This window comes from Primulina tabacum, chromosome 2, assembly GCF_025594145.1.
Source record: "Primulina tabacum isolate GXHZ01 chromosome 2, ASM2559414v2, whole genome shotgun sequence".
In the NCBI taxonomy this organism is placed as follows: Eukaryota; Viridiplantae; Streptophyta; class Magnoliopsida; order Lamiales; family Gesneriaceae; genus Primulina; species Primulina tabacum.
The window spans coordinates 53,840,883-53,857,464 of NC_134551.1; the positions used below are offsets into that span (position 1 = coordinate 53,840,883).

General features: G+C 35.9%; 1 protein-coding gene across 3 annotated transcripts; it reads right to left on the reverse strand.

Annotated features, from left to right (window-relative positions):
- Window positions 1-83: 83 nt before the first annotated feature.
- On the reverse strand, window positions 84-4,533 carry LOC142537025 (uncharacterized). 3 transcript variants are annotated; one of them, XM_075642546.1, is made up of 12 exons: window positions 4,028-4,533; window positions 3,864-3,930; window positions 3,424-3,496; window positions 3,084-3,167; window positions 2,876-2,992; window positions 2,261-2,686; window positions 1,776-2,170; window positions 1,451-1,550; window positions 1,313-1,372; window positions 1,153-1,239; window positions 761-889; window positions 84-636 (listed from the first exon to the last, which is right to left on the reverse strand). In XM_075642546.1, the coding sequence occupies exons 2-12, from the start codon at window positions 3,926-3,928 to the stop codon at window positions 334-336; spliced, it is 1,839 nt and encodes a 612-aa protein (XP_075498661.1). In that variant the 5' UTR covers window positions 3,929-3,930; window positions 4,028-4,533; the 3' UTR covers window positions 84-333. The 3 variants fall into 3 exon arrangements, with proteins under 3 accessions (XP_075498661.1, XP_075498660.1, XP_075498662.1); XM_075642545.1 differs by having other exon boundaries at window positions 1,776-2,179; window positions 4,028-4,530; XM_075642547.1 differs by lacking the exons at window positions 3,424-3,496; window positions 3,864-3,930; window positions 4,028-4,533 and adding an exon at window positions 3,319-3,395 and having other exon boundaries at window positions 1,776-2,179.
- Window positions 4,534-16,582: the final 12,049 nt, after the last annotated feature.

A 16,582-nucleotide genomic window follows, 5' to 3' on the forward strand; every position in this document is an offset into this window, starting at 1 on the left:
CTTCTATTTGGGCTTTTCAATCTTTTCCAACCACAGAACACGAAATGAGTTGATTGGAAAAAAGCAAGTATAACATATTTAGATCATAAATCATTTGCACTCCATCGCTATTTATAGTAATCGAAAAGGCTGTACTGTTTTCAACAAAAAAACAAAAGGCTGTACCAAAATAGGATGTACAAAAATAAATTCACATGATAGCTGGACTTAGATACAATACTGAGGAGAAAAAAAATAAATTCTTTTGAAGCATATTACAGACTAAGCGGTATTGAACATGAAATTGTCACCAAGAAATGATTTAAGGAACAAGATACAAACCGAGGCTAACATTCACTTTACCAGCTCTTTTGAAATAAGATATCTGAAAGCAAAGTTATGAGGAGCCCATTTGATGTTCTCGAGAGGATTTCTCAGTTGCCGTTTTTTGACGCTTTTCCTCAATGACTCGGGCAAAGAATGTTGGATCATTTCCATTATACCAGCAGCACATAAACCTGAATCCCTCGAAAAGGACTGGACAACCTTGGGCAGAACGATTTTCTTATCCTTTCGGACACCAAAAGTCGCTCGAATGTACTCTTCCTTTGCTGCTTCCAGCTCTTGAAACACCCTCTTGGGCGTGTAAATACGTACCTGACAACAGAAGAAAACGAACCCTTGTTTTGGTTAAAGATCAAAGAAGTACAGAAAGAAGTGATTTAACCAAAAGAATAAAAGAACAAGGCATATACAAAACAAGAAGGTTACGGATTATTACAGCAGGATCAGAATGGCTCCCAGATGAAAGTGCAAAGTGCAGAAGAGGCTCGGGACGTTCAACTGCATATCCTTGTCGTTCGTCACCCGGTTTAAATTTCGTTCTCGAAGAAAGTAGCAACCTGAGCCACTGGATACAAAGGTAATTCGATAAGAGCTTCTTGTTTGACTTGTCAAAAAAGAACAAGAACTAATGACTGAAACATGGATATGCCTATCTTATTGAGAATATGAAACTGAAGACAAAAACACTTCCTCAAGTGCAGAACTTAGCCATGTTTCTCGCTGTTTTTGGCTAATGAATTAAAGTTTATGCAGTCTAGAGATCGGTCTATTTACAAGTTGAGTAAAATAAAACTCTAGAAAACCAACATACTGAACATATATCCATACCTGTCCTGGACGAGACATTCGGCAAGACAAGATAGAAGTTTGGATGGCATCTGCACTTACTATTTGACCTCCAACATTATAGGCAGCCTTGGTAACAAGAGTTTTAATTTTTAATTTTCAAACTCAGTCTTATTTCAAAAAATAAATTATTTTTTGTTACCTTTAAGAGTAGTAGCATCCTCTTAGTATTGTTTTGGGGGATACCATAAGCCAAAAACGCCTGTTTACATGAAAACTGCATAGTCAAGTCATGATCAACACATCATATTGACACGATTTTAGCTATTTGGGTGTTTACATGCATCACCAAAGCATTGTGTACGTTGATCCAAAATGCCAACTTCTCCTCATGTGCCAACTTTCGAGGGTCGAAATTTTCTAATCGAGAAATAAGACTCCTGCAAAATGTAAAAACATAATATTCAAAGTGCAGCATATGTTAAGCAGCCACCCAAGAAGAGAACCTAAATGGCTAAATCTTGAAGATTAGTTAGTAGGTCGGACAACCCCTAAACTTAATAACAATTCCATAATTTATAACAGATTCAATATGGGATGGTAACAAGTTAGATGATGCAAAATAGAGATATGTGAACATATCAGCATGGTGGAAGTATGCTCACCTAAAATTTTGCAACAAGTATTCATTATCACCCAATTTCTGGCCATTGCTATGCAAACAATGTACTTCAACCATTGTGCTGTAAGGTCCACAAAAATCTTTTAGTCCTTCAACGTGGAAAGGATTATCCAGCCGAACATCAAAGGAAGAATCATTTCTCAATCCTGGACTCCACAAGTTGCATTGATCTTTTGGAGAAAATGCACTCATTGATGACAAAGATGAAGTGGGAGATAACAGGCCATGATTTGTTAATGGAGGATCAGCAAGTTTGCAATATATAATGGACATGCACTTGACCATATGCTCAGAAAGCTTGTTCGGTGTCTCTATGAAATGATCTGAGATACAAGTTCCAAGATGATCTGCTAGACTGATGACCTGTGAAGAATTATTCTGCGCATACTTTAAGAAAACAAAGAAATTTAAGTTACTGGAAAATTGAAAATTTTAAAAATACGGAAATAAAGGACAAACGTGAGATACCTCCATCATGGATAATGGTTGAGAACAACAAGCCCGCAAAGCTTTCCCAAAGGCTTCCGCTGGAGGTGAGTTTTGGTTTCCCTGAGATGAGTATTGGCACACAGAAGAACGAGAACATAGTACACTTGAATCATTGAACTTCTCTACGGTTGAATCATCGAGTTCCTTCCTCGTATTGGATACTGTTGGAATTTCAGTTTGAGGCAAAAACTTCACTCTTGCTGACGTAATATCCGATCTTGAAAAATCTAGGCGCCTTCTTCTTGGCGGTGATATGGGTGGTTTCAAATCTTCGTGTTTCTTGGAGAGGGACAAGGAAGGTATTTTTTGATCAAATGCTTTCCTGTACAGTGAAAGAAGATACTGTTCCAGATGCCCAACTTCTAGCTCCAAAACGGCAATATCTCTGATGAGTCCTGTGGTTGGCTGTATATAGTTTGAGCAATTTTCATCAAAACCACTATGGTTGGCAAGTTCATGAAAAATATTAAGCTAGCTATAGAACTATAAGAAAATAAATGGGAGACTTATGTAAGGTTTGTGGAGGAGAAGACCAAGAAGATAATGATAAAAAATCTCGTTTAAGTTCCAAATGTAAGAGCTACAGAGTGGTACCTTAAGAACAGTGGTTACGTCGGAAATATCATTGGAGGAAGTCCTATAACCTAGAGCCTTTTCGAGAGCTCCACGGACAGTCATTTGGTCATGTAATCTCTTTTCAAGCTGCAATATCTGGCATGGTGAATTGTGTATTACTGATCAAGGTTGACAACATTTGAGATTTGAATTTTACAAAGCTTAGAAAATCAATATTATCCCATACCTCTTGCTTCAAAGAATACTGGATATCAGCATTCGTTGTTTGCCCTTTCTTCCTGTCGGTACATTCATTGGAGCATCCCATGTTCTGGCAGCCGAAAAAAGAAAACACGTCTTAATCAAAGTCTACATATCATGGTCGATTGAATCAAAATAAACATAATTCCAGAAAAAGCAGCAAATGATAGACGGAGGAAAAGAATGGGACTATAAACGGCAAACAATTACATCGAATATACACAAGCAAAAGTTTGATAAATGCCGGAGATACAAAAAATTTCGTTACAAATGACAACTGCCGACCCTATTCACAACGTCAAAATTCTACAACAAAGTAACCACACCAATTTCGCCCCACGAACTGCTTCAGTAGATTGATCCTGCATATCTTGCTCTTGTTCTTTGCAGTTGGGGAAGCTGCAATTGCCACAGAAGTAAGAGAGCTTTAACAAAACAAATGCCATATAATTATAAATCAATTACTAAAATAACACACAATCACAAAATTTTAATCTAAGATTCAAGATTTAAAACAAATAATCATTCCCCACATTCTCATTTCTTCATCAACTTTTCCAATGTAAGCAAAAATAAGATGAACACCAAGAAATAGCATAATGGCTCACAGTCAAACGGATAAAATCATTATAATGCAGAGATACTCTCGAACGGCAGAGGAAATTTTAAAATATCACCGAAGTCTTCTAATTCATAAAGAAAATCATTAGCCTTAACATTCTCATACTAACAACCCCAAAATAGCGTCACCAAACAAGAAGATCACCTCTTGGATCGCTTGTGTTGGACCAGCTCCGGCCACCTACCGTCGCCAAACCTTTCCAAACTCATCTCTGTAAATCATTCGAGCACAATATAACATTTCTAACAAACAAAACTTAGTTTTACAAATTATATACAAAGCTTGAGGGGCCACTGAAAACTTCATACCTTCACAAGCTCTGATTTTGGAGCTATGAGTACCAAGATTGAATTTTTTTAAAATAAAAACAAGAATTCCCAAAGGGGGTCCTGAAAACCTCAATCAACTTGGAGTTAAAAACCCGAAGTCTTCTTGCATATTTTTCACCCTTGCCCAATCCGATTTCTGAACACAGCAGTGGATCATGTGCACTCGTAAAATGTTCCGTCTCTTTTCACTTTGTAGGAAAGTAAAGCTCCCATTTTCATCCACACCCCTACAAAATCTGCTGCCTCATCTGTGGCTTATGGGCAATGAAGGAACCTCTAGGTGCTATAAAGGAGCGTAAACTCTGCCTACAGGATTTTACTTGAAATGAAGAAAATCTCGAGCTCTTATTGTCAAAGAGTGTACAAAGGTAGATTCTTTAAAAGGTGACAGAATTAGAGGAAATATTGAAAGAAAAAAAAGTATGGTTGGTGATAGAAAAGTGAATTGCTTGAGCGATAAAACTGTGATTAAAAATGAGGAGGGTGTCACAAAATCCAATGGCTGCTCTTGTCTCTTAGAGCACCCGCATTGGTCTCCTCTGTGTGTTGCGGGTCAAGGACTCCTTCTCCCACCCCTTCTTCAAACTCCTGTTCTCTATTTTTTATAGATAAATCTCTGATCAAAGATAGAACAAGACCACCTCATCAAAAATCGTAGGATCCACATGCCACTTACACATTACATTAACACATCTATTCTCCCACATTCATTTTAACATTCACACATATTATTTGTAGGTATCGCTGTCCACTCATTCATCTTATTCTTACTTTAAATTACGTGTCACCAAATCAGCGACAGTTTTTTAAAAGCCGTTGCTAAAAAACCGTCGCTAATACCGTCGCTAATTGTCCAATTTTTTTAAAAAATAAACTGACACAGGGGCGTTCAACGCCACATACCCTCTCTTCTGTGAGTGGGCGTTATAATGCCCACTCACAATGGATAACACTCATTTAGCATCCTATTGTGGGTGCTCTTACCACCATATACACAGAGTGTTGTGACAAGGGATAGTGAAAATTGTAAAAGAAATAATTTTTTAAAAAATATATTAATAAGCTAATATATCTTTAATTTTTTAAAATCAAACACATTACACTTCTATGGTATAAAAACTCAAGACATCAAATTTGTCTTTATTATCTAAATTCTTAATAATAGAAATATATAAGTATGAACAATTAATTTAAATGTTTTGACAACGAGTTTTATTTTCAAGCATGCTAAAAAGAATACAATAATGTTGTACCCAATGATACATTTAAAATGAACATTTGTTCTCATATGTCAGGTCCATTAAAGTAAGTATAGACCACGTATACTATTAAATACACTCTTAAATCAATATTAAATCATTTATTTTTTTCTCTAGGGTAACATCTTATTTTCCATTCAATTTATGTAAATAATATTTTAAAATTAAAACTTCGTGTATAAGAAGATGTAAATTCTGCTGCACATGAAATTAAATAAATTATTTTGAGTTCGTCATGATTTTGAAATAAACATTTATAGAAAGATGTTTTAAGTAAATAAATAATATTTTTTCATTTAACAAAAATATCATAAGATTTATTTTCAGGAAATTGTAATAGACCAATAACTAACAATATTGCTACTTTTCGAAAAAAATTACTTAAATATTTCTATATCATTATTTATATTTTTCAATTTGGGAATTTTAAGGTCAACAAAAAGTGAAGAAAAAGGTCAATATGCAGAAGTTGTGCATGGGAATTAAGTTCAAGGCTATTAAAATCTTGAAGTTTTGAATTTTTCCATGCACGTTTTTTTTAAGCCTTTGAATACAAACCTCAATATTAGTTAGCAAAGTCGTTTTTTTTTAATTATCAAAAAGTTAATTTTGAAGTGAAGTAAAACAATGTACTGCTATGTTTTGCATGAAAAATCTTATCTTTCCAAAGAATTAGTAGCCTTTTACATTAATTTATCCATTTGTTTGATTCAACGAAATATTAGCGCTGCACTTAGTCTTTTTGCAATTGATCTGTAGTTTCCTTCCCCAAACCTATGTATATTATAAAATTTTGATAATTTGTTCTTTCGAGAAAAAACTAGTATATCTACATAGCAGTCAATGTCTACAGTCATAACATGGTTTGAGGTTTTTTGGATGCAATAATTGTCCTTGTTTGGTAGAGCGATCGAACCGTGGTGCTTGAGCTGTTGTGCGGTTTAAGAGATTTGAGTTGTACCATTACCACCAGCTATAGTTTTTGATAAAGCGATGAGCATTCGGTCCTATAAGATTGCTAGAAGAAAGTAATTCACCTCAAAAGGGATGAAAGCCAATGGATGCTTCAAAGGAAATGAGAATTTTGTGGGTGTCCCTTTGTCCAATAACTGAGATTTGAAAAACTTTAGAAAATTAAAGGGTAAATGGAGATACCCACGTTGTCTTTGAGTATCCAAGAAATTATTGCTTGTCGTAGTATCAGTAAATAAAATAAAGGATTAATGTTTAGGGTTTTGACCTTTTCCAAGATCGATAACAAATATTTAAGTAGTTAAAAAAATCAAAGTTTGTCGTCATGTTGACCTATATTCGTTTAAAGAGAAGCAAATGGAGTTTTGATGTATAGCTAGGACAATAATTAAAATGTTAATCAAGGCTGGTGCATTTATTGATAATTGTCGTTTCATATGAAAATTGAGTTTTATACACACATTTGAATGCTTGATATTCCATATAAATGGGGTAGTGAAATGTATAATGGGTCATGTATGTTTGATTCTTTGCGATTTTAGTTTTTTATTTTATCAAATTTCAATTTTAACTATGTATTTTCATATTTTTAGCGATTTAGTTTTATTTTTTTTGGTGGGAACGTCGATATAACAATATAAAAGTCAGCATTACATCGCAAAAAGTTCTATTTTACCATTAAATGAAATTTTTGTACAAAGTGATTCATATTGTTTCTCCCCAATATCTATAAATACTATAATTGACGTGGGAGTAAGTGAAACCCCCAATCTTTAATCAAACTGACAGACATGCTTTGCGGAGGATTGTTTCACCCTGCCCGTGCAGGCAATCCACATGAGTGATCTGGACCCATCTTCATGTAAAAAAAAAAAAATTTGACTCGGAAAAATCCGAGCCGTTGGATCGACCCTTGCGGACACTGCCAGCAGGGGTAGGGTCGAGTAAACCCTTTGCGGACGTATACAATTAATAATTGAATTAATGTCTGAAGATGTATATATCCAATTGATCTATCTTATATATTGAACATTTCTATGTTATCGTTAGTTCTTGGATCAATAATATATTTGTCAATTTTTAAAAAAATATAAGAGATCCACATGATCTAATGATATTGTAATAGGAAGCGAAACATTGACGGAGACAGAAGGGTGGGTGGGTGCGACCGTCCCCCTCAATTTTTTAATTTCATCGACTAGGAGTCTAAAATTAATTATTTTTTTTCAACTTTCCCCTTAATATTTGTTCATGTTCCACCTAATTTTTTTTTAAAAAAGTGCACCCCAACCTCCATTTTTTGACTCCGTATCTGGGAGAAACTACTCTAATATAACATAGACTATTACCGACATTAACCTTAGGAAATCAAAATTTTCCTCCATTTTTTGACTCTGTATCTGGGAGAAATCAAATTTGCAAGCCGAAACTCAAAAAATGGAGGAAAAATTTGATTTCCTAAGGTTAATGTCGGTAATAGTCTATGTTATACCGGAGTGTTTCTCTCAGATACGGAGTCAAGAAATGAAGATTGGGGATGCACTACAATATTCATTTTTTGAAAAAGTGCACCCCCAATCTTCATTTTTTGACTCGTTATCTGGGAAAAACACTCTGGTATAGCATATACTAACACACACACACACACACACACACATATATATATATATATATATCACTGTGATTAGAGATGATTAATTTGTTTATTTATTAGTTGTAAATCCAAAGTACGAAGGATTCCATGTTTGCTGAGATGTCAACCGCATTAATTTAGTAATTTCTAGACATTAATTACTGAATTAGGTTAGATGGCCTTCTGAATACTCTCTGATAATTTATAATCAAAACTTAATTAACCGATCTGATGATTAATTTTTTTTATAGAAATTTGTGTTTTATAATGGATGGGGACCAAAGAATCTTCGCTAATCTGCTTAATTGAAGTGTGTGGTGATATTGGCTTCACGAGAGCTGATGATGGGAGCATCAAATTATTCTATTTAATGCTCTCATTTATTTCTCCAATTATATTTATATACTTATTTATTACTATAAAACCTTACTCTCACCATCCTAAATATGATTTATTTCATCATACATATGTGGATATTGTTCCCATGATAGGATGGATGACCAAGATTTGTCCATACGTATATAGGACCCACTTTTTTTTTTGAAATTGTATGTGTGACAAGATCTTACCCGTTGAAATGAAGTGAAGATAGTGCACACATAGATAGGATCTCATTAGCCCCTAAATATAAAGGTCACATTTAACTTTCCGTCATTTATAAATATATATTTCCAGTTTTCATATTTATTATTATTTTATCAATTCTTTTACAATTTTATCCTCATCGGTAAATATTTTAACTTCTTCCAACAAATTTTTATCATATTAAAACATTTATTAAATAAGGATAAAATGATTTTTTTTATAAAATTTATTTTTCCGATAACTTTCTTAATCTATGTGAAAATAAGAATAAATCTAAATAATGAACATACTCGCACTTTCTTAATTTGTATAAAAACACAAAGTTTGCATCTTCGATAAAAAAATATTTATAATACTGAGCGAATCATCATACTTAACATGTAAAAAAACATGTGAACCAACAACATTTTTGTGGTTGGTACAAAACTTGAATTATTAAGATTCATGGATTTATTTAGCTTTCAGGTTTGATATTTTATTATTTTATTTTGATTTTGATGCTCAAATGATTAAGGCAACATTTGTTTTAAAAATGAGGGTACATGTTCATACATGGTTAATTATTACTTTACAATATGACCGGGCCTGTGCTTTAGGATGTGCACATATGGATTTGTAGCTAATAAGAAACTAGATTTTTTTAGCAATTTATGCCAACCATTTTTATAAATCGGAGATACTTGCGAATTATTAACACCAAAGCTTCTAAAATATAGTCTTATTTGTGCAGTTTCATCGACGCGGAGACAATTATTTGTGAGATGGCTCAAAACCCATTCAAGGGAAAGTGAATCACACATATATGTATGTATGTATGAAGCGATCTTACATCTACCAGGTTTTGCAGTGCACCACAACATGCTTTATTTTTGAAATTATTATCACATAATTACAAAATAATACCAAGTTCTACATATATTTTAGAACTGAGACGTGGAACTTTCTTGTTTGGTGCTGACAATGCTTAGAAACAGCATAATAACACAGTTTGGAGTGTTTTCTCCCATTTTCCTAGTTGAAAGGGTGCAAAAATAATCCAAATTAATAAATAAGAGACAAGAATATTTCTCTATCGTTGTCCATAAACGTGAGAATTCCGTCTTCCTTCCACGCCACTACAAAAAACGGTTGGATTAGCAACGGTTATTAGATAAACCGTCACTATTAGAATGACGGTTTTTTAAAAACCGTCGCTCTTTAGCGACGGATTTTCATAAAACCATCGCCTAATAAATATAGCGACGGTTAATCAACAAACCGTCGCTAATATTGCGACTGTTCGAACAAACCCGTCGGCATTTTTTGCGTCGGGTTTTTTTTATCGTCGCCTTTGACGACGTTTATATTTAAGTCCGTCGCCATACTAGACGACAAGTTTTTTACCGTCGCCATGTGCGACGGTATATTATAAGACCGTCGCCATATTAGGCGACGGTTTTAGTAGACTGTCGCTATTATAACCGTCGCCCATCCAGATCGAAGACGGTTAGTCAAAAACCATTGCTATTGACGACGGTTTAACTCGAAACCGTCGCTAATGGCGACGTGTTTGAAAAACCGTCGCTATGATATCATTAAAAATGATTAGAAAAATGCTGACTTGTAGCTGTAATACAAAAATTGTACCAAAATAAACGAAAATTAAATTTTAATATATCAACACAAAAATTTGAAAATTTAATTTACGAAAACAAAAAAATTAAACAAGTTATTGGACCGAGAATATAATTTTTTTCTTAAACAATTTCATTTATTATGGGGTAACACAAAATAGAGACTATATTTTTTTGTTTCTTGTTGTACATTTTATAATCTAATTATGAATATAAAGATATATTATTAGTAAACTACCAAAAGACACCAAGCTAGTGTAACAGAGAGCATTTGTAAGGCCCGAGAATTTGATTACCGTAATCGAAAATGATTTGGGTGTATTTACCGTAATCTGAGATTAATCTGGGATGATTTCTTGATTAATCAAGGTAATTATAGACGAAAAGTATTAGACCGGAAAAGGTGAGAAAAGACGCGAAATATATGTGCAAGGAGGTGTGCTCGCGCACATGCGCGACGTAATGCGCGAGCCATGCGCGGAGTGGACAGAAGACCCCGCGCATATGCGCGGCGTGAGGACGCGCATATGCGCGAGGTGTCCAGTAGCCTAGTGGAGTGCTCGGCGCATATGCGCGACGTGAACGGCGCATATGCGCGAGCAGGGCGGAAAGGTTGGCGCACATGCGCGGCAGAAGCACGCATATGCGCGAGTAAGGGGAGGCACGAGACAGTAGGTCTCACGCATATGCGCGACTTATGTGCGCGCATATGCGCGAGTAGTCCAGTGGCTGGATAAGGCTTCCAGCGCATATGCGCGGACTTTGAGCGCGCATATGCGCGAGTCATGCAGAACAAGAACAAGCCATTTGGCCTCACCATGCGACGTGTGTATATATATATATATATATATATATATATATATATATATATATATATATATATATACATATATATATATATATGTACAAACATTTGCAGAGAATTAAAAAAAAGGAAATCGAAGGAATCGTTAAGAAAATTCTCTGTGGCACTTTAATCGCGATTTTGCGAAATCCGTCCGTTAGATTTCTAATCCGAGGACAGTACCGTGTTCCTAGCGACGACAGCTATAACTGGACATTGGGTATGGACAGAGTTGACTTCAATACTTCGTCTTCGTCGGACCGAGAAGATAAAGGTATAAATTAATGTTGAGTTGGGATTGCACAACTCGAGTGAGGTTTGACTCGAGTTTCCCTAAATCACATACTTTACATTATTGCATTGATATTTGCATTGATGTGATTGATGTACTTGTTCTCTTGATTTATAGACAGCAGGTATTAGACGAGTAATCTTGTGACAGAAGTGCCTGATAGTGGTGGGATCGCCACTGGGCACATTGCACGATGTCACAAGATAGTAGTGTATTGGCGATAGTGCCAAAGTCTGTCACCGGATGTTTGGCTATCGATGTGGATAGAATTATAACTTCTTCTATTACTGATGATCGATATTATATCGATGTGGATAGAATCGGAGCTTCTTCTATTACTGGTGATCGGTACCGTATCGATGTGGATATAATCATAACTTCTTCTATTACTGGTGATCGATATTATATCGATGTGGATAGAATCGGAGTTCTTTCTATTACTGGTGATCGATACTATACCGATGTGGATAGAATACGAGCTTCTTCTATTACTGGTGATCGATACCATATCGATGTGGATAGAATTGGTATTTATTCTATTACTGGTGATCGATACCCTATCGACGTGGATAGAACTGGAGTCTTTTCTATTACTGTTGGTCGATATGGGAATGCTAACTTCTAGAAACCGGGATCCCTAGACTAGGATTGAGTATAGTCTTAAATGTGGAGTCATGAGGCTATTGACAGTTATATTGATTTATGTTGATTATGTTCCTGATGATGGTACATGTTTAGAATAGGAGTTATTCTTGATATGGATTTATATTCTGATTTGAATACATGTTAGATATATCTGTTATATGCTTTTATATGGTTTTTATGATTGCATGTATACATGATTTATACTGAGAATATAATTCTCACCGGAGTTATCCGGATGTTGTCTTGTTTGTATGTGTGCATGACAACAGGTGGGATAGGATCAGGGTCAAGAAGAGAAAGAGGCTGGACTAGATAGCGTGGAGATCCGGGCTTCGAAGCTACTTAGGATTCAGCATCGATATATAGTTGAACCTAGTTGAATTCTTGTAGATAATACAAGATTTATATGTTTATGTTTAATATATAATTTGAATTGAGTTACATTACGTTTCCGCTTTGTATTTTAAAAAAAAAAATTTAGACCCTGTTTATTATAATTGTTTGAATTATTCCTAAAGACGATTAAGGAATGAATTAGCGTCCGGGTCCCCACAACAGGTGGTATCAGAGCATTAGGTTCCAGAACAATAGGTTCTAGAACTGTAGGTTCTTGAAATTGAGATAGAAGAGAGTGAGCGGGGTAGAATGTGTTTTCTTTCCTGCATGTGATTGCTAGCATGTGACTTATTATAATGTTGACTTACATTGTGTATGCTAGCATGCTATTATGTTTACTGTTTTAATTACATGATTACCTGAATATCTGAATTGATTTGGTAATATGTCTGATTTGAAAATAAATCAGAACAAATTATCGATCAGAGGTAAGCTGATCAGAAAGGGACTGAGATTGATTTATCTCATGTGATGGCTAACCCTTGTGGTAATCAGATATACCTCCAAGAAGAATTCGAGAATTGGGTAGTACTTTGATTGATCAGATGGATGAGACAGAAACTTTGATGGAAACACGGATGAAGAGGTTTCAGTCGTTTCAGCCGCCGATTCTGAGGGGTGTTGAGACGTCTGAAGATTGTGAGAATTGGTTAGATGATATAGAGATACTGTTTGATTCACTTGATTATCCAAATGAATGGAGAATCAAACTGGTGCCCAATCAGTTACACGAGGTCGCTAGAAGTTGGTGGATTACAACCAAAAGAGTATTAGAACAGCGGGGTACGGTGATTACGTGAGAAGTCTTTAAAGCTGAATTTTATCGAAGATTCTTCTCAGGATCGTACCTAGAGGACAAGAGAGCAGAGTTTGAGAATTTGAAACAGGGCCAACTGAATATTGAAGAATATGTTGCTAAATTCTCTACCTTACTGTGTTTTGTTCCTCAGATAGCTGGGAATGATGAAGCTGTAGCTGATCAGTTCATCAATGGATTAAATTCTGAGATAATTGCCTTGATAAAGGTAGAACGACACCACCATTTTGCTGATACTTTGAATAAAGCAAAAAGAGCTGAGGCGAGTCTGATTAGACAACAAGAAAGGGTGTGTGCAATGCAACCCCAGACACAACAATTTCCTCTCCGATTGGATCGCGGCAGCACGAGTGGAAAGCAAGATTTGCTGAAAACTCGAAAGAAACAGTTTAAGAAGTTAGGAAGCGAACCGAGTGGTTCATCTAGCTCCAGTGGTTCTAATCCGAGTTACACCGGAGTTTATTGTAGAACCTGTGGAGGAAGGCATCTCACAGAACAATGCAGAGATGTACTTAGTAGTTGTCATGTTTGTCGACAGCAGGGACACTTTGCTAGAGTCTGTTCACAGAGAGGTTCCCGAAGATTTCAGGGAGCAGAATCATCTGGTGGTAGTGATCGAGGAACAGATCCAGGACACACGTGATGATATAGTGACATGTACTGACCTTTTATGATTACGTTGCATATGTATTGATATATACTAATGCATTTCCTACGATTATCTTTGACTGAGTTGTATTGATATATGTTGTACCTGCTGGGTCTGTATTACTGTAGTATTGATCCTTGTACCTTTTGGGGAGAGGAATTGATATCAGTGAATTCTCTGATATATTGTGTACTGCAGTAAAAAGAGAATGAGATTGAATTAGATTGTATTGTACTTGTGGTATCTGATTCTGATTACATTATTGATATTAATATACTAACAAGTACAGAACTACTATAGATTCTTGCCAGGAGATGGTAAGATTCGGACCTGAAATGGCCGATGAACGAATGATATACGGTAAGGATTCTCGATTTTGAATTCCTTGATATCCGTATTATGTATGATTCGATGATTATCGAAAAGAATGAAAAATTCCTTATGTATTCAGTTGATTACTGAAGTTGAGCCTATCTGGAAATGATTTGTCAGTAGCAGGAGAGTTGCTATAGTCGTTCTAGATGGAATCCGGGTTTGTCTTATATCAGGGAGAGCGACTTCAGCCTTGATTTGATATCAGGTATGAATTTCATTTTAGACATCTGTACAGAATGATATTGATTGAATTGAAATGTCAGCTAGAAGATTTACTGTCTGAGAGTTAGAGTTACATCTGATTATGTGTTCCTCTGGGAAATACTTTAATTCTGTATATGGGTTGATAAATCCTGTGTTCCGAAGTGTTCTGATGACCTTATGCTCGTTTTATCTCTGATATTTTGATATATTCGCAGCGTATGATTGATTGAATCGAACAGTTGAAATTTGTATTGAATATTCTGGGAACTGAGATTGTTGTATACAGAATTATTCGGCTATGAATCCAGATTGTAACAGATTGTATTCAGAGTGTGTGATATCTGAAGATAGTATAATGATTGATTATATGAACCATTGAGATTATATACAGTCAAGCCGGATCAGAGCTGATGTTGAAAATTACAGCAGTTCCGAAGTTTAATCATATTGTTCAGAACTTGATTTTGATAGTCAGAACAATGTGTTAATCAGAATATCAGGTAAGTAATGCTTTATTTTATATAATTAGCTGATTTGTTGTGCCAGATATTTCGAATTGGAAATGACAGGTATTGTCAGATGCACACAGTAGTAGATTCAGTATTATTCTGGTAACATCAAATGTGTGATAATACGAACAGACAGTTTCGATGTAAACAAATGAAATCAGTTTTGTCAGAATTTGTATTGAAATGTCTAAATCGCTGACAGATGAAGACATGAAGATAGAAACCAGGAGATTGGTTATACAGATTATCGATTCCTGAATAGAAATAGGAGTACATTTCTATGGATCTGGTGATATTTACCGAAATCGTGCCAAAATGTACCAGGATGTGGTTATGATTGAACGATTGTTCAAATCGGCATATATATATTGTACAGGATGACGTACAGATATGACAAGACGACGAAGAGGTATGTCAGAAAAGGGGTCAAATGGTATTGAATGCCAGAGTTAATTATATCATACCGTGATTTTTGGTTGATTTTAAACTGTTGGCAGAATGTATAGCATGATTTTTATCTATGATTTATAGATTGACGGATAGTTGGAGTGAACTATCTAGATACTGGAGGATATCCAGAAACTGTAGTGCTGGATTTTAGCACTAGTGACCGGAGATCTTGTCACTTTATGAATTATTGTCTAATGATAGCTATCAAACGAGTATTGAGATAGCTACAGACGAGACATTGTACAGTGAGTACTGCAGATTTCCGCTGAATGGGAATGATATTACGGTGATATTTGAGATAGAATTTGATAACAGCTGATGAAATTGATTTGATATGAGCTGTTGATTGGTATATACGAGTGTTGTATAGCCAGTATTTGCAAGTAATTTTATCAGAATGGTTTGATAGAATGAATTTTCTGAAGTAATCTCTAGTATACATTTCTTCTTTATCTGATTTGATTGCCTGTGATTTCGAGGACGAAATCATATCTTAGAGGGGGAGAGATGTAAGGCCCGAGAATTTGATTACCGTAATCGAAAATTAATTGGGTGTATTTACCTTAATCTGAGATTAGTCTGGGATGATTTCTTGATTAATCAAGGTAATTATAGACGAAAAGTATTAGACCGGAAAAGGTGAGAAAAGACGCGAAATATATGTGTAAGGAGGTGTGCTCGCGCACATGCGCGACGTAATGCGCGAGCCATGCGCGGAGTGGACAGAAGACCCCGCGCATATGCGCGGCGTGAGGACGCGCATATGCGCGAGGTGTCCAGTAGCCTAGTGGAGTGCTCGGCGCATATGCGCGACGTGAACAGCGCATATGCGCGAGCAGGGCAGAAAGGTTGGCGCACATGCGCGGCAGAAGGCGCGCATATGCGCGAGTAAGGGGAGGCACGAGACAGTAGGTCTCGCGCATATGCGTGAGTAGTCCAGTGGCTGGATAAGGCTTCCGGCGCATATGCGCGGACTTTGAGCGCGCATATGCGCGAGTCATGCAGAACAAGAACAAGCCATTTGGCCTCACCGTGCGACGTGTATATATATATATATGTGTGTGTGTGTGTGTGTGTGTGTGTGTGTACAAACATTTGCAGAGAATAAAAAAAGAGGAAATCGAAGGAATCGTTAAGAAAATTCTCTGTGGCACTTTAATCGCGATTTTGCGTCCGTTAGATTTCTAATCCGAGGACAGTACCGTGTTCCTAGCGACGACAGCTATAACTGGACATTGGGTACGGACAGAGTTGACTTCAATACTTCGTCTTCGTCGGACCGAGAAGATAA